Below are 22,492 nucleotides of genomic sequence, written 5' to 3'. Positions count from 1 at the left end.
ACTGGTGATAAATGTCTCTGTATGTAACCATTTTAAAAGCTTGCTTTTGGTTTATTTGTAAATAAAGCATGTCAGTTTTGTCACAGATTTTTTTTTTTTAAAACTTTTTTTTTTTGTCTGTCATTTTGAAAAAGAAAATAATAAAAAACCCACTAACCTTTTCCTGTTTCTGTTTTTCACTTAGTAAGACTGTGGGAGTTGCTGACTTTCTTCAAGTCCTCTACCTCCACTGTAACATAAGAGATGCACAGTTAAAACAGTATTTCATATAATACAGGAACAGCCTCATTGACCGTTGAGATGCATGACCAATAACATCGGTTACTTTTCAAACGGTATATTATTAAATCAATACTTACATGAGAGACAGAGGTCTCAACAAGGACTCTAGGAAGCCGGAATAGTGTATTGAAGTCTCAAAAGGTGATTTCTTGTCTTTTAACAACTTTTCAAACTCTGAACTCATCTTTAGAAGACGGGCTTATGGCATCAATTCCTTTTACGTTGTTGACGACACCTGATTTGAGAAGGAAAAAATGATTTGAGCACCAATGATATGAAGCTTTCCACAGGCAACTGGTGTTGACAATGTCTAAAACTCTTGATACTTAAACCAGACATTTTACAATATAAATCGCAGATTCTCTGTAAAGCTTTCTATGAATCTGTAATACAGTGTCTTGCGAAAGTATTCGGCCCCCTTGAACTTTGCGACCTTTTGCCACATTTCGGGCTTCAAACATAAAGATATAAAACTGTATTTTTTTGTGAAGAATCAACAACAAGTGGGACACAATCAGGCGTGCAAAATTATTCAGCCCCTTTACTTTCAGTGCAGCAAACTCTCTCCAGAAGTTCAGTGAGGATCTCTGAATGATCCAATGTTGACCTAAATGACTAATGATGATAAATACAATCCACCAGTGTGTAATCAAGTCTCCATATAAATGCACCTGCACTGTGATAGTCTCAGAGGTCCGTTAAAAGCGCAGAGAGCATGTGTCTCACTTGTTGTTGATTCTTCACAAAAAAATACAGTTTTATATCTTTATGTTTGAAGCCTGAAATGTGGCAAAAGGTCGCAAAGTTCAAGGGGGCCGAATACTTTTGCAAGGCACTGTATGTGTAGACTGTCAGCCTTAAATATTTGTCATTCAACATACTTTTGGTAATGTAGTGTATGTGGACACCTGCTTGTCGAACATCTCATTCTAAAATCATGGGCATTTAATATGCAGTTGGTCCTCCCTTTGCTGCTATAACAGCCTCCACTCTTCTGGGAAGGCTTTCCACTAGATGTTGGAACATTGCTGCTATAACAGCCTCCACTCTTCTGGGAAGACTTTCCACTAGATGTTGGAACATTGCTGCTATAACAGCCTCAACTCTTCTGGGAAGGCTTTCCACTAGATGTTGGTACATTGCTGCAGGGGGACTTGATTCCGTTCAGCCACAAGAGCATTAGTGAAGTCGGGCACTGATGTTGGGCGATTAGGCACGCAGTCAGCATTCCAATTCATCCCGAAGGCTTTCGATGGGATTGAGGTCAGGTCTCTGTGCAGTCAAGTTCTAAACACACTGATCGACTAACCATTTCTGCATGGACCTCGCTTTGCACGGGGGTATTCATGCTGAAAGAGCCTTCCCATATATTACCTCAATTATCTCGACACTGGTGCCCCCGCACATTGACTCTGTACCGTAACCTCCACATTGACTCTGTACCGTAACACCCTGTATATAGTCTCCACATTGGCTCTGTACCGTAATACCTTGTATATTGTCTCCACATTGACTCTGTACCGTAACACCCTGTATATAACCTCCACATTGACTCTGTACTGTAATACCCTGTATATAGCCTCCACATTGACTCTGTACCGTAATACCCTGTATATAGCCTCCACATTGACTCTGTACCGTAATACCATGTATATAGCCTCCACATTGACTCTGTACCGTAATACCCTGTATATAGCCTCCACATTGACTCTGTACCGTAATACCCTGTATATAGCCTCCACATTGACTCTGTACCGTAATACCCTGTATATAGCCTTCACATTGACTCTGTACCGTAATACCCTGTATATAGCCTCCACATTGACTCTGTACCGTAATACCCTGTATATAGCCTCCACATTGACTCTGTACCGTAATACCCTGTATACAGCCTCCACATTGGCTCTGTACCGGTACCACTGTATATAGCCTCCACATTGACTGTACCGTAATACCCTGTATATAGCCTCCACATTGACTCTGTACCGTAATACCCTGTATATAACCTCCACATTGACTCTGTACCGTAATACCCTGTATATAGCCTCCACATTGACTGTACCGTAATACCCTGTATATAGCCTCCACATTGACTCTGTACCGTAATACCCTGTATATAGCCTCCACATTGACTCTGTACCGTAATACCCTGTATACAGCCTCCACATTGGCTCTGTACCGGTACCACTGTATATAACCTCCACATTGACTCTGTACCGTAATACCCTGTATATAGCCTCCACATTGACTCTGTACCGTAATACCCTGTATATAGCCTCCACATTGACTGTACCGTAATACCCTGTATATAGCCTCCACATTGACTCTGTACCGTAATACCCTGTATATAGCCTCCACATTGACTCTGTACCGTAATACCCTGTATACAGCCTCCACATTGGCTCTGTACCGGTACCACTGTATATAACCTCCACATTGACTCTGTACCGTAATACCCTGTATATAGCCCTGCTGTTGTCATTTACTGCTGCGCTTTAATTATTTGTTATTGTTATCTCATACTCTTTTTGTAGGTACTTTCTTAAAACTGCATTGTTGGTTAAGGACTTGTAAACATTTCACTGTAAGGTCTACTACACCTGTTGTATTCAGCATTTCACTGAGGTCTACTACACCTGTTGTATTCAGCATTTCTCTGTGAGGTCTACTACACCTGTTGTATTCAGCATTTCACTGTGAGGTCTACTACACCTGTTGTATTCAGCATTTCACTAAGGTCTACTACACCTGTTGTATTCAGCATTTCACTGTGAGGTCTACTACACTATATTGTAATTATTTGCCTACCTCATGCCTTTTGCACACAATGTATATAGACTATTTTTTCCCCCTTTTGTTTCTACTGTGTTATTGACTTGTTTATTGTTTACTCCATGTGTAACTCTGTGTTGTCTGTTCACACTGCTTTGCTTTATCTTGGCCAGGTCGCAGTTGTAAATGAGAACTTGTTCTCAACTAGCCTACCTGGTTAAATAAAGGTTAAATAAAATAAAATAAAAAACACCTGTTGTATTCAGCATTTCACTGTAAGATCTACTACACCTGTTGTATTCAGCATTTCACTGTAAGATCTACTACACCTGTTGTATTCAGCATTTCACTGTAAGATCTACCTACACCTGTTGTATTCAGCATTTCACTGTAAGGTCTACCTACACCTGTTGTATTCAGCTTTCACTGTAAGGTCTACTACACCTGTTGTATTCAGCATTTCACTGTAAGGTGAACTGTAACATTTGATTTAGAGGGATACAGGGTGTGTACATTATTAGGCTTTTGCGTCAGGTCAGACCTAAAAAAAAAAAATACCTGGTCCAACTGAGGTCCTGTCCTTCTTACCTGGAATCTCTGTTTCTTCTCTGTCATCTCAGTCACTCTGCTGATTAAAGACTGTTCCGCTCCCTGCATCTTCTTCATCTCCTGTTTCAGGTTCCCCTGCAAGACAAAAACACAGTGCCGTCATCCTGCCGTCAATAGAAAACATGCTTTAGCTCTCTGGAACACGTATTTATACTATAACGCGTGTGATATGTTTATTCACCACTAACGATCCTTAGACAACATTAATACTACGGCTCATACAACTGGGATGTGATCAGGTATTTTTGTGGTGTGTTGGTATGTGTGTTTGGTAAACACTCCTCTGTTTCTCACCCTCAGCTCCCTCTCGGCCTCTCTGATGCTGACGCAAGCGTGGTCCCGGTGCGACCCGATCACGGTACACACGGTACAGACACACACACTACACTGACGGCAGTAGATTCGGTTCATCTCCTGGTGTTCCGGGCACCTGATGACAATGTAAGTTATACTTCAGCTTGCTGCCAGTTGTTTAATGATTTGTCATATAATAAATTAAATAAAACAATCGTCAACTTTAAATGAAATGTTGAAACACAAAGTATTTACAGGAATTCAAGACTTTACTGCAAATACCGTCCAAAGTTGTTAGGAATTTCACTTTGTGCAGCTCAGAAAAGGAAATTCAATTGAGATTCTCCCCAAATAAGAGTGAAACTTTACCTCCAGGGTGAGGTGTCCTCCACAGGGGGTACCAGGGTGTGGCTCTGGAAGACAGGGGACTCCAGGTGAGGCCGGAGGTGGTCGGAGCACATGGAGGCTCCACACACCAGGCAGGTCTTCACCGCAGGGAGAGAGCCCTGGCTGGGGCAATAGTGGCAGGGTAGGAAGGTCTCCCTAGAGGTTTGACGAGCCAGGCTGGGGGACAGGTTGGTACGTCCAGGGGACAGGTTGTTGGCAGCACGGGTAGGAGAGGTGGAGGTGCCGATTGGACCAGATCTGTTGGAGATCTCTGGAAGAGGCTCCCGCTCAGCTTCAACAGGCTTCTCCTTCGTAGGGGTGACTAAACGTAAATGGGTTGTTATGGTCGTTTCAGCAGGATTCTTGGCGGGTGTGTACGGATCTCTTGCAGGGGGTGGAGGTGGGTCCAGCTCAACGGTGGTGATTCTTCTTGGCGATGTGTTGGTCATGTGACCTGCTGCTGCTTCAGGTGATTTTCTAGGGTCATTCAGTGGTTCTCTTGTAAGAGGTTCTGTTGCAGCAGGGGGTTCGTCCAGCTCAATGGGTGGGTCTCTCCTAGGGGACCTAGATCACGTGTCAGGTCCGGACCTCTGACGGCGACGGACGCAGTACTAGGCGGTTTGGTTGCTAAGGAGAATGGTGCTGCTGGCACCTCCTCCTCACTGGACAACTCGACGTCAGACGACGTGTTCTGATTGGCTGAAGAGGAGGAAGAGGAAGTGGCGGGTCTCTTACGGTCACCAGACCGTCCCCTGGAGTGGGAGGAAGAGGAGCTGCCAGTGGCTTGTCTCTTGTTGTCGTGAAGATGGCCTCCTGGGACAGGAGAACTGGCTGGTCTCTTCCCTAACAGACGCTTGGATTGAGAGATGGAGGCTCTCTTCCCAAGGGTCCAGCCCGCCAAATTTATCTCAATGACATCCTCTTCATTGGCTCTGCCTTCTATACCCAACACAACATACATAACACAAATAAATTAGTAGTGATTAGGCCTACTTAGGTTACATCAAAAGGACACAAACCTAGCTAAATCAAATTGTATTTGTCACAGCACAGAATACAACAGGTGTAGACTTTAAGCGAAATGCTTGCTTTACAAGCCCTTCCCAATGATGCAGAGTTACAAAATGATGGGAAATATCATAAATATCATTATTTTAAGATAGAATAAGGTCGATTGATTTTAAGGCAAGTCAATGGACTTCAGTAGACTTTGACCTGTGTCGTTACTCGTGTGCGTCAGTCAATATAGCGTAATATTGTTGTTAATGTTTCTATCATAGCCAAGTCATCACCACCATATTAAAACAATGTGTTAACGATGTGTTATTGTTTTAAACTGTAGGCCTAGTACCATTACACAGGTACATCTTCCCCAGCAGTAGCCTAACTTTGGAAATGTTCGTTCCCATGACTAGTCAGCGAACCTGGGGTGTATTTATTACGTCTTGGAACGGAAACCGTTTACCGTTTATGAACCAAACAGAGCAAACGGAATGAAGCGTGGAGGGACCTATCAGAATTGGTCCAATATTAAATTCTCGTTTTCGTTGCAAAAGGTTTTCCGTTTGAAATAAACGGTTTGTGTTGCAAAACGTTTTGTAACAGACCAAACGTTTTGCAACAGAATCGGCGTAATGAATAAACCCCTGTATCGTTGTCCCCAGCCTAATTGCGCATGGGCAGAAGTGTCTGGTGAATTCGGGAAGTTACCTGTGGCTGAGCTGGTGCGTGTATGTGCAGGCGCTTCATGTCGCCACGGACTTGCGGTAGTGTCTCTCTTGAACCCCACCGGTAATGTCTTGTACTCCTCCTTGCACTCGGGGCAGTAGTATGGACCGGTGGGCGAACCACTCCATAACTCCTGTATACAGCAGTAGCAGAAAATATGTTTGCATCTCAGCGCAGTCGGATTCCGACATATACCGTGGCACAAAGGACACACCGAGGGCTCGCAGTCCGGGGTCGGCAACGACTGACCCATTTTGCCCAGTAAAAAACTATATTTGTTACGTTTTTTTGTCAACAACACGACAGGCTCGAACTCCAGGAAACGAAACCGTAAAATTAGGAGGAGCCAAGTGTTTGAATTACGTCCCCAGTGTAGTCCTGCACACTGCGCCCCACTCTTAAAGGTACAGGAAAACAATGTCTTCTCTGACCCAAATACATGTAGCTCGTTAGGTCGACAGATCAAACTACGCAGAGGTCTGCACTAGTGTCATCATTTGAAGAAAACATACACACGAGGAAAAAGCATGCGTACCTGTTGCCCTACCCGGCAGTTTCAGGATGGCTGTGATTGTAAGGTACCCAAGGGGTTAAAATCATACTGGCCTCTCACCATTTTAACGTCACATGAAATACATTTTGAATGGCTTGTAAACATAGATTGTGGAAGTTAATCTCTGAACATAGGTCTACTCTAACCTTTCAATTATTTCTTCATCTGGTTTACTAAACAATTCCAATACGTGTTCTGTGTTTCATTCATAGTTTAAATTCTCCAAAGTGGCCTGGGCTTCTGGAGCTCAGACGTGCAGTAGTACGTGTAGAAACAGATAGGTCGCGTTTTGAAGTGTCTGTCCTATAGCAGGTCGCGTTTTGAAGTGTCTGTCCTATAGCAGGCCACGTTTTGAAGTGTCTGTCCTATAGCAGGCCACGTTTTGAAGTGTCTGTCCTATAGCAGGCCACGTTTTGAAGTGTCTGTCCTATAGCAGGCCACGTTTTGAAGTGTCTGTCCTATAGCAGGCCACGTTTTGAAGTGTCTGTCCTATAGCAGGCCACGTTTTGAAGTGTCTGTCCTATAGCAGGCCACGTTTTGAAGTGTCTGTCCTATAGCAGGCCGCGTTTTGAAGTGTGTCCAATAGCAGGCCACGTTTTGAAGTGTCTGTCCAATAGCGGCCTTTTTCCAAACTGGGTCCTGGGGATCCCAAGGGTTGAACGTTTTAGTTTTTTTGCCCCCAGCGCTACACAGCTGACTTAAAATAATAAATTCATCATCAAGCTCTTATTATTTGAATCAGCTGTGGTTTGTGTGGTTCTAGGGGGGAAAAACTAAATGTTAATCACCTCCCCAGTCCCACTCGTGCTTAGGTGTTTCTGAGTGTACTGATATATAAAAGTAGGACACATGACATCACGGACACTTTTTTTTTTTTCCTAAAACAATTTATATGCAGAGTTGTGTCTATTGTTGCCCTCTTATTGGCTAGAATGGACCCACCCACCCACCATCCTGTCTCAGCCTCCAGTATTTATGCTGCAGTAGTTTATGTGTCGGGGGGCTAGGGTCAGTTTGTTATATCTGGAGTACTTCTCCTCTCCTATTCGGTGTCCTGTGTGAATCTAAGTGTGCGTTCTCTAATTCTCTCCTTCTCTCTCTCTCTCGGAGGACCTGAGCCCTAGGACCATGCCCCAGGACGACCTGACATGATGACTCCTTGCTGTCCCCAGTCCACCTGGCCGTGCTGCTGCTCCAGTTTCAACTGTTCTGCCTTATTATTATTCGACCATGCTGGTCATTTATGAACATTTGAACATCTTGGCCATGTTCTGTTATAATCTCCACCCGGCACAGCCAAAAGAGGACTGGCCATCCCACATATGCTCTCTCTAATTCTCTCTTTCTTTCTCTCTCTCAGAGGACCTGAGCCCTAGGACCATGCCCTAGGAATACCTGACATGATGACTCCTTGCTGTCCCCAGTCCACCTGACCGTGCTGCTGCTCCAGTTTAAACTGTTCTGCCTTATTATTATTCGACCATGCTGGTCATTTATGAACATTTGAACATCTTGGCCATGTTCTGTTATAATCTCCACCCGGCACAGCCAGAAGAGGACTGGCCATCCCACATATGCTCTCTCTAATTCTCTCTTTCTTTCTCTCTCTCGGAGGACCTGAGCCCTAGGACCATGCCCCAGGAATACCTGACATGATGACTCCTTGCTGTCCCCAGTCCACCTGACTGTGCTGCTGCTCCAGTTTCAACTGTTCTACCTTATTATTATTCGACCATGCTGGTCATTTATGAACATTTGAACATCTTGGCCATGTTATGTTATAATCTCCACCCGGCACAGCCAGAAGAGGACTGGCCACCCCACATAGCCTGGTTCCTCTCTAGGTTTCTTCCTAGGTTTTGGCCTTTCTAGGGAGTTTTTCCTAGCCACCGTGCTTCTACACCTGCATTGCTTGCTGTTTGGGGTTTTAGGCTGGGTTTCTGTACAGCACTTTGAGATATCAGCTGATGTACGAAGGGCTATATAAATAAATTTGATTTGATTTGACCTGATCTTGCCTCCTCCCGACCGCCTTCCATGTTTTAAGACACGTTATTTTAGAGCTGTGACACACTGGTCTGGACAGGAGGCCTTTTGTAAAAAAGGCAGCATTTGCTCAGAATTGGAGCCGACACATTGGTTGGTTCTCTCAACAACAACAACAACAACAACAGGACTTTGTGTTAGCCAGACTAACTCATAGGTGAGTCCCATACTGGCATGTTAAGTCAGGGAGCATTAATAAAGTGTTATAATGGCAGAGGGTTTCAACCACACCACCTCTTACAAATTGGATCTGACAGAACATTGTAACGACCCTGGGTTTATAAGCGAGGATATCGACTCTGCCTCTCGAGCATTGCTTTTGCGTCACAGTCGATAGCGCGCTGGACTTCGGGCTAGAAGGTCGAGGGTTCGAGACCTGCTCCCTGCGTGTTTCATTACAATGTGAATGTTCTAAATATAAAACAAGGAAAGAAGACACCCCATGCTGAAATGTACAGAACCTGGTATTCCCAGGCAGTCAGCCGGCCAAGTACTAAACAAGCCAACCCTGCTTAGCAGCCGAGGTCGGGCGGTTTCAGGCTAGTATGGCCGTAAGCAAAGGAGTAACTCTTTGTACACGATAAAAAGTTGATGAGTCCGTGGAATGGACCTCTTCCAATTCCTCTCTGTTTAACTTTTATTTCACCTTTATTTAACTCGGCAAGTCAGTTAAGAACAAATTCTTATTTACAATGACGGCCTACCAGAAGGTTAAAAGGCCTCCTGCGGGGACGGGGGCTGGGATAAATATAAATCTAGAACAAAACACACATGACAAGAGAGACAACACAACACTACATAAAGAGAGACCAAAGATAACATAGCATGACAGAAACACATGACAACACAGCATGGTAGGAGCACATCATGGCAGAAACACATGACAACACAGCATGGTAGCAGCACAACATGCCAACACAACATGGTAGCAACACAACATGGCAGCACAACATGGTAGCAACACAACATTGCAGCAACACAACATGGTAGCAGCACAAAACAGGGTGCCAACATTGGGCAAATGACAACAGCACAAAGGACAAGAAGGTAGAGACAACAAAACATCACGCAAATTGAAATGTCTTTCAATATTGGCTTTACAGAAATATTTAAATAGAGATTGACAGCTTCTAGTGTAAAAAAAAAAAGCATGTAGAGGTCTAATTTTTATCATAAGTACACTTCAACTGTGAGAAACGGAATCTAAAACAATCCAGAATATCACATTGTATGATTTTGAAGTAATTAATTAGCATTTTATTGCATGACATAAGTATTTGATACATCAGAAAAGCAGAACTTAATATTTGGTACAGAAGCCTTTGTTTGCAATTACAGAGATCATATGTTTCCTGTAGTTCTTCACCAAGTTTGCACACACTGCAGCAGGGATTTTGGCCCACTCCTCCATACAGACTCCTCCAGATCCTTCAGGTTTCGGGGCTGTCGCTGGGCAATACGGACTTTCAGCTCCCTCCAAAGATTTTCTATTGGGTTCAGGTCTGGAGACTGGCTAGGCCACTCCAGGACCTTGAGATGCTTCTTACGGAGCCGCTCCTTAGTTGCCCTGGCTGTGTGTTTCGGGTCGTTGTCATGCTGGAAGACACAGCCATGACCCATCTTCAATGCTCTTACTGAGGGAAGGAGGTTGTTGGCCAAGATCTCGCGATACATGGCCCAATCCATCCTCCCCTCAATACGGTGCAGTCGTCCTGTCCCCTTTGCAGAAAAGCATCCCCAAAGAATGATGTTTCCACCTCCATGCTTCACGGTTGGGATGATGTTCTTGGGGTTGTACTCATCCTTCTTCATCCAAACACGGCGAGTGGAGTTTAGACCAAAAATATATATTTTTGTCTCATCAGACCACATGACCTTCTCCCATTCCTGCTCTGGATCATCCAGATGGACATTGGCAAACTTCAGACGGGCCTGGACATGCGCTGGCTTGAGCAGGGGGACCTTGCGTGTGCTGCAGGATTTTAATCCATGACTGCATAGTGTGTTACTGATGGTTTTCTTTGAGACTGGTTCCAGCTCTGACCAGGTCCTGCCGTGTAGTTTGGGGCTGATCCCTCACTTTCCTCATGATCGTTGATGCCCCACTAGGTGAGATCTTGCATGGAGCCCCAGACCGAGGGTGATTGACCGTCATCTTGAACTTCTTCCATTTTTCTAATAATTGCGCCAACAGTTGTTGCCTTCTCACCAAGCTGCTTGCCTATTGTCCTGTAGCCCATCCCAGCCTTGTGCAGGTCTACAATTTAACCCTGATGTCCTTACACAGCTATCTGGTCTTGGCCATTGTGGAGAGGTTAGAGTCTGTTTGATTGAGTGTGTGGACAGGTGTCTTTTATACAGGTAACGAGTTCAAACAGGTGCAGTTAATACAGGTAATGAGTGGAGAACAGGAGGGCTTCTTAAAGGAAAACTAACAGGTCTGTGAGAGCCGGAATTCTTACTGGTTGGTAGGTGATCAAATACTTATGTCATGCAATAAAATGCAAATGAATTACTTAAAAATCATACAATATGATTTTCTGGATTTTTGTTTTAGATTCTGTCTTTCACAGTTGAAGTGTACTTATGATAAAAAAAAATACAGGCCTCTTCATGCTTTGTAAGTAGGAAAACCAGCAAAATCGTCAGTTTTTCGGATGACTGCCTTGCCTGGTTTACCAATTACTTTGCAGACAGAGTTCAGTGTGTCAAATCGGAGGGCATGCTGTCCGGTCCTCTGGCAGTCTCTATGGGGGTGCCACAGGGTTCAATCCTCGGGCCGACTCTTTTCTCTGTATGATGATCATCATGATGATGATGTTGCTCTTGCTGCGGGCGATTTCCTGATCCACCTCTACGCAGACGACACCATTCTATATACTTCCGGCCCGTCCTTGGACACAGTGCTATCTAACCTCCAAACGAGCTTCAATGCCATACAACACTCCTTCCGTGGCCTCCAACTGCTCTTAAACGCTAGTAAAACCAAATGCATGCTTTTCAACCGTTCGCTGCCTGCACCCGCACGCCTGACCAGCATCACCACCCTGGATGGTTCCGAGCTTGAATATGTGGACATCTATAAGTACCTAGGTGTCTGGTTAGACTGCAAACTCTCCTTCCAGACTCATATCAAACATCTCCAATCGAAAATCAAATCAAGAGTCGGCTTTCTATTCTGCAACAAAGCCTCCTTCACTCACACCGCCAAACTTACCCTACTAAAACGGACTATCCTACCGATCCTCGACTTTGGCGATGTCATCTACAAAATTGCTTCCAACACTCTACTCAGCAAACTGGATGCAGTTTATCACAGTGCCATCCGTTTTGTCACTAAAGCACCTTATACCACCCACCACTGCGACTTGTATGCTCTAGTCGGCTGGCCCTACATATTCGTCGCCAGACCCACTGGCTCCAGGTCATCTACAAGTCCATGCTAGGTATAGCTCCGCCTTATCTCAGTTCACTGGTCACGATGGCAACACCCATCCGTAGCACGCGCTCCAGTAGGTGTATCTCACTGATCATCCCTAAAGCCAACACCTCATTTGGCCGCCTTTCGTTCCAGTTCTCTGCTGCCTGTGACTGGAACGAATTGCAAAAATCGCTGAAGTTGGAGACTTTTATCTCCCTCACCAACTTCAAACATCTGCTATCTGAGCAGCTAACCGAGCGCTGCAGCTGTACATAGTCTATCGGTAAACAGCCCACCCATTTTTACCGACCTCATCCCCATACTGTTTTTATTTATTTACTTTTCTGCTCTTTTGCACACCAATATCTCTACCTGTACATGACCATCTGATCATTTATCACTCCAGTGTTGTTAATCTGCAAAATTGTAATTATTCGCCTACCTCCTCATGCCTTTTGCACACAATGTATATAGACTCCCCTTTTTTTTCTACTGTGTTACTGACTTGTTAATTGTTTACTCCATGTGTAACTCTGTGTTGTCTGTTCACACTGCTATGCTTTATCTTGGCCAGGTCGCGGGTTGTAAATGAGAACTTGTGCTCAACTAGCCTACCTGGTTAAATAAAGGTGAAATAAAATAAATACAATTTTTAAAAAAGTGTATCAAATACTTGTTCTCCACACTGTATATCAGATAACATGGACTGCCACTCATACAGGTAAAGACACCAGTACATAACTTACACACATTACAGAGTTCATACTGTATATTGTTATTGTGTATATATTTCCAATCAACCATTTTATTTTTTTAACAACTTTATTACTTAGCTATTTGTGGATATTTTTGTTTAGGAGAGCTTGCAAGTAATCATTTCACTGTACCGTTTACACCCTGTATCCTGTGCACGTGACAAATAAACTTTGATTTGATGATCAACTCACCATTCATATCAGCTGTCATACTCAATAGAATAGGTGACTGACTTGACCAACACTATCTAGTCATCATTGACATTGACTATTTTCATTTTTGGAAAAATAACGTTCCCGTAGTAAACGGGATATTTTGTCAGGACAAGATGCTAGAATATGCATATAATTGACAGCTTAGGATAGAAAACACTCTAAAGTTTCCAAAACTGTAAAAATATTGTCTGTGAGTAAAACAGAACTGATGTTGCAGGCGAAAGCCTGAGAAAAATCCAATCCGGAAGTGCCTCATGTTTTGAAAGCGCTGCGTTCCAATGCGTCCCTATTGAGCAGTGAATGGGCTATCAACCAGATTACTTTTTCTCCGTATTCACCAAGGTGTCTACAGCATTGTGACGTAGTTTTACGCATTTAGCGGCTACATTGCGCAAGTGGTCACCTGATGCTGCCAGAGTGACTCTCGGGTAAAATACAGAGGTAGCCATTACTCCAATCTGTCCTACTGAAAAACGAATTGTCCCGGTGGATATATTATCGAATAGATATTTGAAAAACACCTTGAGGATTGATTATAAACAACGTTTGCCATGTTTCTGTCGATATTATGGAGCTAATTTGTAATATTTTTCGGCGTTTTCAGTGACCGCAATTGCCGGGCGATTTCTCAGCCAAACATGAAGAAAAAACGGAGCTATTTCTCCTACAAAAATAATATTTTGGGAAAAAAGGAACATTTTATATCTAACTGGGAGTTTCCTTAGTGGAAACATCCGAAGCTCATCAAAGGTAAACGATTTAATTTGATTGCTTTTCTGATTTCCGTGACCAAGTTACCTGCTGCTAGCTGGACAAAATGCTATGCTAGGCTATCGATAAACTTACACAAATGCTTGTCCTATCTTTGGCTGTAAAGCATATTCTGAAAATCTGAGATGACCTGGTGATTAACAAAAGGCTAAGCTGTGTCTCAATATATTTCACTTGTGATTTTCATGAATATGAATATTTTCTAGGGAAATTTATGTCCGTTGCGTTATGCTAATTAGTGTCAGTTGATAATTACGCTCCCTCTTGTGGGATGGGGAGTCACTAGTTAACTACCTCAAATGTAATATCCATCATGATTCTAATAAAAGAACCACCCGGTTAACTTGGTCTACTTTTCCTTTACAACGGCAGAGGGTGCACCGTTCCTGGAGGTACTGCAATACCAGGTCGATGCGTGGAGTGGACGGAGCAAGCCCCTATTCCATCTCCCTATTCCAAAAATCCCTTTAATATATGGTCTACATTTTAAAAATCCATTTACTGTTTTGCAACAGCTCTGTGTCTTATGGACTCTGTTCTAAAAACTCGACAACCTTGTTCCAAGAAAAATGCTTGTAGACGATTGAGAAACTGTAATAGGTTGTTTCCGGATTTAAATAGTACAAGAGTACAGTACCATGAGGGACAAAAATGCTGACAGCACCTGGTATTCCCAGGCAGTCTCCCATCCAAGGACTAACCAGGCCTGACCTTGCTTAGCTTCCGAGACCAGGCGTATTGTATTGTAATGTGTATATGATGCACGTAAACACTTCACTGTACTGTTTACACCCTGTATCCTGTGCATGTGACGAATAAACGTTGATGTGATGATCAACTCACCATTCATATCAGCTATCATAGTCAATATACAGTGGGGCAAGAAAGTATTTTGTCCGCCACCAATTGTGCAAGTTCTCCCACTTAAAAAGATGAGAGAGGCCTGTAATTTTCATCACAGGTACACTTCAACTATGACAGACAAAATGAGAGAGAAAAAATCCAGAAAATCACATTGTAGGATTTTTTTAATGAATTTATTTGCAAATTATGGTGGAAAATAAGTGGGAGAACTTGCACAATTGGTGGCTGACTAAATACTTTTTTGCCTCACTGTATCTCTGCAGTTTTCTTTTCTTCTCTTTGCCAAAATTCATCATCAAAATTCATCATCTCTCCCATGTCTTATTCGACTAGTAGTTGTTCTGAAATGTTTATTGCTTGCCAACATTTTACTCCCTCATCTATGTTTAATGTAACACACATGCATCAATTATTCCTTTCGGGTTGCCTATCCTGACGTGACGTTTGTAGTATAGAAAGTATTTGACTCATATGTGCCACAGAAAGTATTTGACTCTAGCCACAAAATGAAGTAAATTAGAAGTGGGGGGAGAATTTCTGCCAAAATACTTGGAACCATTTCCCTGTTTGACCGCTAGGTGTTATGGGTATTATGACTCATACTGTGGTACTCTATTGTAGGCTGTGTGTAGCAGTTAGTGGTTATGATATGAAGGTTTGGCTTGGTAAGGTTTTTTTTCGCCTGGTCAGACAGCTGATGTGTTGTGCACTGAAGTCCACAAGTGAAGGTTAAAGGTGAGAGGAGGAGAGCACGTAGGTACCAGAAGGAATTATCCCACGATCAAAGGGATCGTGCTGTTTTGAAAATGATCTGTGTTTGCGTGTGATCAGGGGTGTATTCATTCCGTTGATTCTGTTGAAAAACGTTTCTTAAAGCGAAAGCAAACGGAACCAAACGGGGATAAACATACCTGAATTTGTCCAATGGAAACTCTCATTTGCAAATGTTGGACTAATGATTACACTCTAGATCAGCTAGATGAAGGCAAGATTGAACAAGGCGGTATTGAATGTGTCAATAATGTCTGTCATCTTGATTACTCAAAAGTCTCTCAACCTGTGTTCACCTACGTTGTAAACTTTCATTCATAGGCTAGGTTGTAGCAGCCTCATGATGGGTACAAGGACAGTATCATGTAGTAGCCTAAACCTAACTTTCAGGATGAATCAAACCAGTGTAGTTTTTATTCATCAATATAAAGTATTTTCTGCGTAATGGCAATTTATGTGCATGATATGAAGTTTGCTGTAGTGACCGACTAAGCTTAATTGTAAAAGTATGCCTCAACAGAGCCATGTTTACAAAAGTGTATTATGCTGAGCACACATTTAGTTAGGCAGCCAGGACCGTAGGACGCATTGTCGGTCTAGCTCTCACTGCAGTCCAGTGCCATGGACATCTTTGAAGTTTGGCCTCTAGTAATTCAGGTGGGCAACTTTATAAAGGCCTCCTCACAATGACCTTATCATGCAAGGCTCTACAGACAGATTTAAAAATACACAGGCTATTCTTGCGTTGATGGTGTATGTATTGAAGTCAACTGGGGCGGCAAATAGCCTAGTAAGAGCATTGGGCCAGTAACTGAGAGGTTGCTGGATCAAATCCCTGAGCTGACATGGTACAAATCTATTGTTCTGCCCCCTGAACAAGGCAGTTAATCCGCTGTTCCTAGTGTAACAGGGTTATATTGGTGATTCCACTTGCCACTTTATTGTTAAGCCAATGGGTTTTTGGTTTGAGTTTGTTTTGCCTTCACCTACTCAACATGGCATCTTATTGGCTGGTTTGCGTAGCTTGCTTACGAGGGGGGATGTTCCAGTTAGAATCGTCCCAGTGAACAAGCACCAAACCAGCGGTAAGTTGTTGGTTGCAAAGCACTGTACATCAAAAGTGATTTTTATACTCTCAAGTGATAATTTAAATGTACAATTTATATCAAATTGTTTGTAAATGTTATTCGATAAGATGCAGCGGTTTTTGGAGAATATTTGTTGTGCATTTTGTTGTAGAGAATTTCCGCCAGTATTAGCTAGCAACTTACTGTGTCTGGTGGGGGGGTTCATATATTTTGTACAGTGCGTGAGTGCAGAGTTGGATGGTGAGACGTGCATTGCATGACGTGCAATTTTGTGTCGTTCTTATCAGAATAAAGCTACATGACTGGTGCTACATGTTGGAGTTCCGTGTCGATGACTGATTGTACACAACGCAAGACGAGTACTGTTACACTAGGCCGTCATTGAAAATAAGAATTTGTTCTGAATTGACTTGCCTAGTTAAATATATTTTTAAAGTGGTTCAACATTCAAATGCGTTTTGATTGACCACATAGGAGAGGCGACGGTCGGTGGAAGTCTGGCGCCACCAAGTGGACAATTATTTTAGTTCCCTTGTGGCATCAACGCTTCCTGAGATATTATATAAAAGATAACATGTTATGTCAATATTAATTATTTCTTCAACCCCTATTTGCTAGATTATTATTCCAATTTAGCTGTAAATCTGGTTTGAACTCAATAAGGATTTGTCTCGTTTCAGATTGGAGGGCGGATGTCCACGTCACTTTGGAACCTTCCAATGTGTTACATTGTAACAGTGAAAAGTGTCTTTTCCCGACGTTGATCAAATCCCAGTCTATGCCACCATTTTTTTTAAATAGCATCATCTTTGATATTTATTGTAAAGTGTACAGAGCTCATTTAGGTGTAACCTTTACCGGATTTAACGTGTCTGAGAACGGCACCTTCCTCCCGAAAGCATTGCGGTATCGCTTCTCGGCCTTTTGGCTAAGATCAAGTGTAGTATCTGTTCTTATCAGTTTAATATCTGATACGGAAATGGCACTTTTAGCAGAACAGAGAAGCAAGGGGGTTATTTTAAGAAGCAAGGAAAGGGAATTAGAAGAAGGGGAGAAGTGCACTAGGTACTTTTTTAAGAAAATAGTTAGTAAGGGTAGGATTATGACAGGATTGAGAAACAAGGACGGGGTTTTAAAAACAGATACAGAGGGAATAAAGGAAGTGGTCGAGGACTTTTATGGGGAACTGTTTGGGGTAAAAGATGTGTGCGAGGGAACAATGGGGGACCTTTTAACATACATCGACAAGACCTTACCCAATACAGACGACCTGAAAAAAGACCTGACGAGGACAGAAATCGACCAAGGACTGAAACGTTTTAAGAGGGGTAAATCACCGGGGGAGGACGGCCTCCCTTTGGAGTTTTATCTGACCTTTTGGGATGTTTTAGCCGACGAACTTCTGACTGTTTTTACTGACTTCGAACACCTCGACAGACTACCCGACAGTTTTAGAGTGGGGATCGTGACTCTTTTACACAAGAAAAACGACAGGACGGACCTGAAAAACTGGAGACCGATTACCCTTTTAAACTTTGATTGTAAACTTTTTACCAAGGTTTTAACACTCAGAATGTCTTCTGTTTTAGGGGAGGTGATCCACCCGGACCAAACCTGTGCCGTGCCCGGAAGGAAGATCACGGACAGCCTGATACTGATCCGAGATGCCATCTGTTATGCGAGAGACAGAAACATGCGGCTTGTAGTCCTAAATTTAGATTTTGAAAAAGCCTTTGATCGGGTCTCGCACCAGTACCTCTTTAAGGTACTGCAAAAAATGGGTTTCCCGGACAGGTTCTTAGCTTGGGTGGGACTGCTGTACGGGGACATCACCAGCAAAATCCTTGTAAATGGGCATCTGTCAAAAGCAGTGGGAGTACACTGCGGCGTCCGTCAGGGCTGTCCGTTATCTCCCCTTCTGTTCGTGGCCTGTATTGAACCACTGGCACAGGTCTTGAGAAGGGACCAAGGGATCAGTGGGGTGGGTATCCCGGGGAGTGGGGGGATGACCGCCAAGTGCGTCTTTTACATGGACGACGTCAACATTTTATGTACCAACCTTTTATCCGTCGACAGGACTCTGGACAGGACTGACTGGTACGGACGAGCCTCTGGGGCGAGACTGAACAGAGACAAGACAGAGGCCCAATTCTTCGGACCGTGGGCAGACCCAGACTTGACCGGACTACCTCTGACAGTTAAACTGACGGACATAAGGGTACTGGGGGTAAAGTTTGACCGGGGGGGAGGAGGGAGCGGTAACTGGAGCGGAATCCTGGGGACGGTAAGACAGAGACTGGGTTTTTGGGGACTACGACAGCTGACTTTTGAGGGCAAGGTTTTAATCATTAAAGCTGTGATTTTACCTGTGCTTTTATTAATCAGTTCTGTTTTTATCCCCCCTCGAAGGAGCATTTTAGACCTGGAGCGGACGCTTTTTTACTTCCTGTGGGGAGGCAAGTGGGAGAGGCTGAGGAGGGAGGTGGTCAAGAGGCCCAGGTCCAAGGGGGGGAAAGGCTTGCCTGACCTCTACTTGTTCCTGGGCAGCCGCTACACAGCGTTACATCTGACTCTTGCCACCTCCCCGGTCAACAACAAGACCCAGGCCCTCGCACGGTTCTGGCTGGGATCTTACCTCAGGACTCTGAGGCTGATCCCAGTCGACTTGCGAGCCCCAGTCTCTTTCCTGCTACCCCCGCACTACGCCCAGCTCCAGAAGTTTTTAAGACATTTTAAACTGGAAAAAGAAACAGTCACGGTTTTAACAAAACACCGCTCTCTTCTCTCTCTTGTGCAGGATCGGGAACCAGTGTGTCCAGTGCGCGGGCTCGCTATAGGTGAGCCCACAACGGTTTGGCGCAACGTGGCCCATCCTGCTCTCCTGAATCGGCATCGGGACCTGTCCTGGATGGTCGCCCACGAGATCCTCCCGGTCAGGGCCGTTATGCACTCACGGGGCATGGCGAGGACATCCGCGTGCCCCCGACCAGGCTGCGGCCAAGAAGAGTCGGTGAGGCACATGCTCTGGGAGTGCAGAGCCGCCAGGGACCTGTGGAAGGAAGCAGGCCCCCTGATCACCTCGTGTCTGCCAGCAGGGGAGGACCTAACACCTCAGCTCGTGCTGTATGGGGTGGGCCGAAGGCCCATTCCATCGAAGGCCTTCACCAAGCTCTGGCCCACCCTCACGTGCCTGAAGGAAGCACTGTGGTCCTCCCGTAACCTGCTGGTAGCGAAAAACGTAGAGACCACCCCCCAGGCAGTGGCCATGGTAGCCACGGAAGCCCTGGGGTGGTACGGAAGGAAGGGGGCCTCGACCCCAGGCGAAGGGTCCCCCACAACACCCTAGGTCCCGGCGGCCACGGCCTGACAGCGCTGCGGCGCCTAGGGCGATGCGCCTAGGGGAGGGATCTCCTCTGGGCCCCGAAGGACGGGACGATGATCTATTCAGAAGAGCAGGATGAGGTGAGCTTGATAAAGACTCACCCCGCTCCTGTACAAGGGACTGAAGACAGCCTTTTAACAAAGTGACTTTTTAACATGGTTTTTCATGTCTTAAAAATGTTTTACCTTTGTTAGATCATTAGTACACATTTTAAATGGCTTTTACAGATTTGATGTTTTTACAAGGAAAGTACTTTTATCCATGGTTGTTTTCATTGGTTTTAACAACATGTACTTTTTAACAAATTTAAATGTAACTTTCAAATGCTGTGTTTTATGCTTTGTTGCCGTTTTTATGTGTATCAATGATGTAAAAAATGTATGAGCTGTTTTTAAAAGAAATGTATCAATAAAACTTTTCCAAAAGAAAAAAATCTGTTCTTATCAGTTTAATATCTGATACGTCCCCTATCTGGGGACCATATATTAAATTGATTTTTGGAATAGGGAGATGGAATAGGGGCTTGCTCCGTCCACTCCACGCATCGACCTGGTATTGCAGTACCTCCAGGAACGGTGCACCCCCTGCCGTTGTAAATATAAATTGGACGAAGTTAACCAGATGTTACTTTTATTAGAATCATTACGTTTGAGCAAGTCTGTCAATGATGCCTAGAAAGTGGTGAAGCCACTCGGCCCTGACGCTTTTATGCCGTTTGTATGTGTATAAAATGATGTACAAAAATACAGATGAGCTGTTTTCAAAGGAAATGCAACAAAACTTCCAGAAGAAAACACCTGTTCTCACTTGCACCAACGAAACGAGACAAATCCTTATTGAGTTAAAACCAGATTTACTGCTAAACTGGAATAAAAATCTATCAAATAGGGGTGTGGGAAACCATTTGCAGATAACAATATTGACATAACATTTGATATTTTACAAAATATCTCAGGTAAAATAATTGTCCACTTGGTGGCGCCAGACTTCCACCGACCGTCGCCTTGTTCAAGCTATGTGTTCAATCAAAATGCATTTTAATGTTGAACCACTCGACTTCATTACATAGTACATCATCAACACAAATAATGTATGAAATAAAAATAGTCTATATATTTTTTAAATCTGTCTGTAGAGCCTTGCATGATAAGGTCATTGTAGGGAGGCCTTTATAAAGTTGCCCTCCTGAATTACTAGAGGCCAAACTTCAAAGATGTCTATGGCACTGGACTGCAGTGAGAGCTAGACCGACAATGCGTCCTACGGTCTTGGCTGCCTAACTAAATGTGTGCTTCGCATAATACACTTTTGCAAACATGGCACTTTTGAGGCACACTTTTAAAATTAGGCTTAGTCAGTCACTACAGCAAACTTCATATCATGCACATAAAATACCAATAGGCATATTGGGTTGGAGAGCATCTATCTACTCACGAAATACTGTATATCGATGAATAAAACATGCACTGCTTTGTTTCATACTGAAAGTTGTCATAATTCAAGTTCCATCCATGAAATATTGGAATGTGGAGAAAAAGTGTCCAATAGTGGTTGAACTATAATCCTACAAATCTACTTTCATTCTCACTACTCGTTAAACTGTATGACAACAGTCCAGTCGTCGTGAACCGTGCGCCAGGCTCCAGGTTTAACCTGCTACATAAGTTCCCAAATGATTACAATAGGCTACATGTCCAAAATGATCGCTAAAATAAATGTATGTGGGTATTACTGACAGACGGCTCCAGATCGTTGCTGATACTAATTGTAAAATAAAAGCCTGGGCGTATAATCAAACCCTTCTAAATCGCATGTTTTCAGCTCGGCAGGTTTAGCCCTACGGAAGCCTGTAGCTTGGGGCTCCAAATTTCATACAAGCGAATCATGACGGCACACAATCAGAATTCTGAATAATGGCACAGTTATGTATAACCTACTTGACCGTGGAAAAATCCATTTCATATATTGTCCCCAGATAGGGGACATATCAGATATTAAACTGATAAGAACAGATTTATTTTATTTTGGAAAAATGGTTATTGTCGCAGGGTTTCTTAAAATAGCTCATACTTTTAACATAATCATTTGTACGCTTTAAAACGACATAATGTGCATAAACAACTGCATTGAAACATTATATGTTAAAAGTACATGTTATTAAAAGAGGTCTTCTCTCCTTTGTGCAGGAATGAGGTGAGTCCTTATCAAACTTGCCTCCTCCTGCTCTTCCGAATCAACTCCGCCCCCATCCTTCAGGGCCCAGAAGAGATCCCTCCCCTAGGCGTTGCAGCGCTGTCAGGCCGGGACCTTAGATGGTGTTGGTGATACTTTGTCTGGGGTCGAGGCTCTATTTTGTCCATACCACCTCAGGGCTTCCGTAGCTATCAAGGCCACTGTCTGATGGGTGGTCTCCATGCGTTTCCCTACCAACAAGTTGTCAGAGGACCACAGTGCGTCCTTCAGACACGTGAGGGTGAGCCAGAGCTTGGTGGAATCGGCCTTCAGGCCACCCGTTACAGCAGGAGCTGAGGTGTTGTGTCCTGAGCTGAGGTG

General features: G+C 43.8%; 1 protein-coding gene and 4 pseudogenes across 1 annotated transcript; 2 read left to right on the top strand and 3 right to left on the bottom strand.

The window, feature by feature from the left end:
* Window positions 1–204: 204 nt before the first annotated feature.
* LOC139398027 (E3 ubiquitin/ISG15 ligase TRIM25-like) lies at window positions 205–4,793 on the bottom strand. Its single transcript, XM_071144277.1, has 5 exons — window positions 4,327–4,793; window positions 3,958–4,093; window positions 3,643–3,738; window positions 360–517; window positions 205–229 (listed from the first exon to the last, which is right to left on the bottom strand). Exons 1-4 carry the CDS (start codon window positions 4,791–4,793, stop codon window positions 500–502), a joined length of 717 nt encoding a protein of 238 aa, XP_071000378.1. The 3' UTR covers window positions 205–229; window positions 360–499.
* Window positions 4,794–14,204: 9,411 nt separating this feature from the next.
* On the bottom strand, window positions 14,205–14,418 carry LOC139398033 (U2 spliceosomal RNA; annotated as a pseudogene).
* A 3,047-nt stretch (window positions 14,419–17,465) lies between these two features.
* On the top strand, window positions 17,466–17,579 carry LOC139398032 (U2 spliceosomal RNA; annotated as a pseudogene).
* A 2,770-nt stretch (window positions 17,580–20,349) lies between these two features.
* LOC139398031 (U2 spliceosomal RNA) lies at window positions 20,350–20,525 on the top strand (annotated as a pseudogene).
* Window positions 20,526–21,867: 1,342 nt separating this feature from the next.
* On the bottom strand, window positions 21,868–21,976 carry LOC139398030 (U2 spliceosomal RNA; annotated as a pseudogene).
* Between the last annotated feature and the right edge of the window lie 516 nt (window positions 21,977–22,492).

This window comes from Oncorhynchus clarkii, unplaced genomic scaffold (assembly GCF_045791955.1).
Source record: "Oncorhynchus clarkii lewisi isolate Uvic-CL-2024 unplaced genomic scaffold, UVic_Ocla_1.0 unplaced_contig_6859_pilon_pilon, whole genome shotgun sequence".
Classification (NCBI taxonomy): Eukaryota; Metazoa; Chordata; class Actinopteri; order Salmoniformes; family Salmonidae; genus Oncorhynchus; species Oncorhynchus clarkii.
This window is presented reverse-complemented; position numbering and strand designations above follow the sequence as displayed.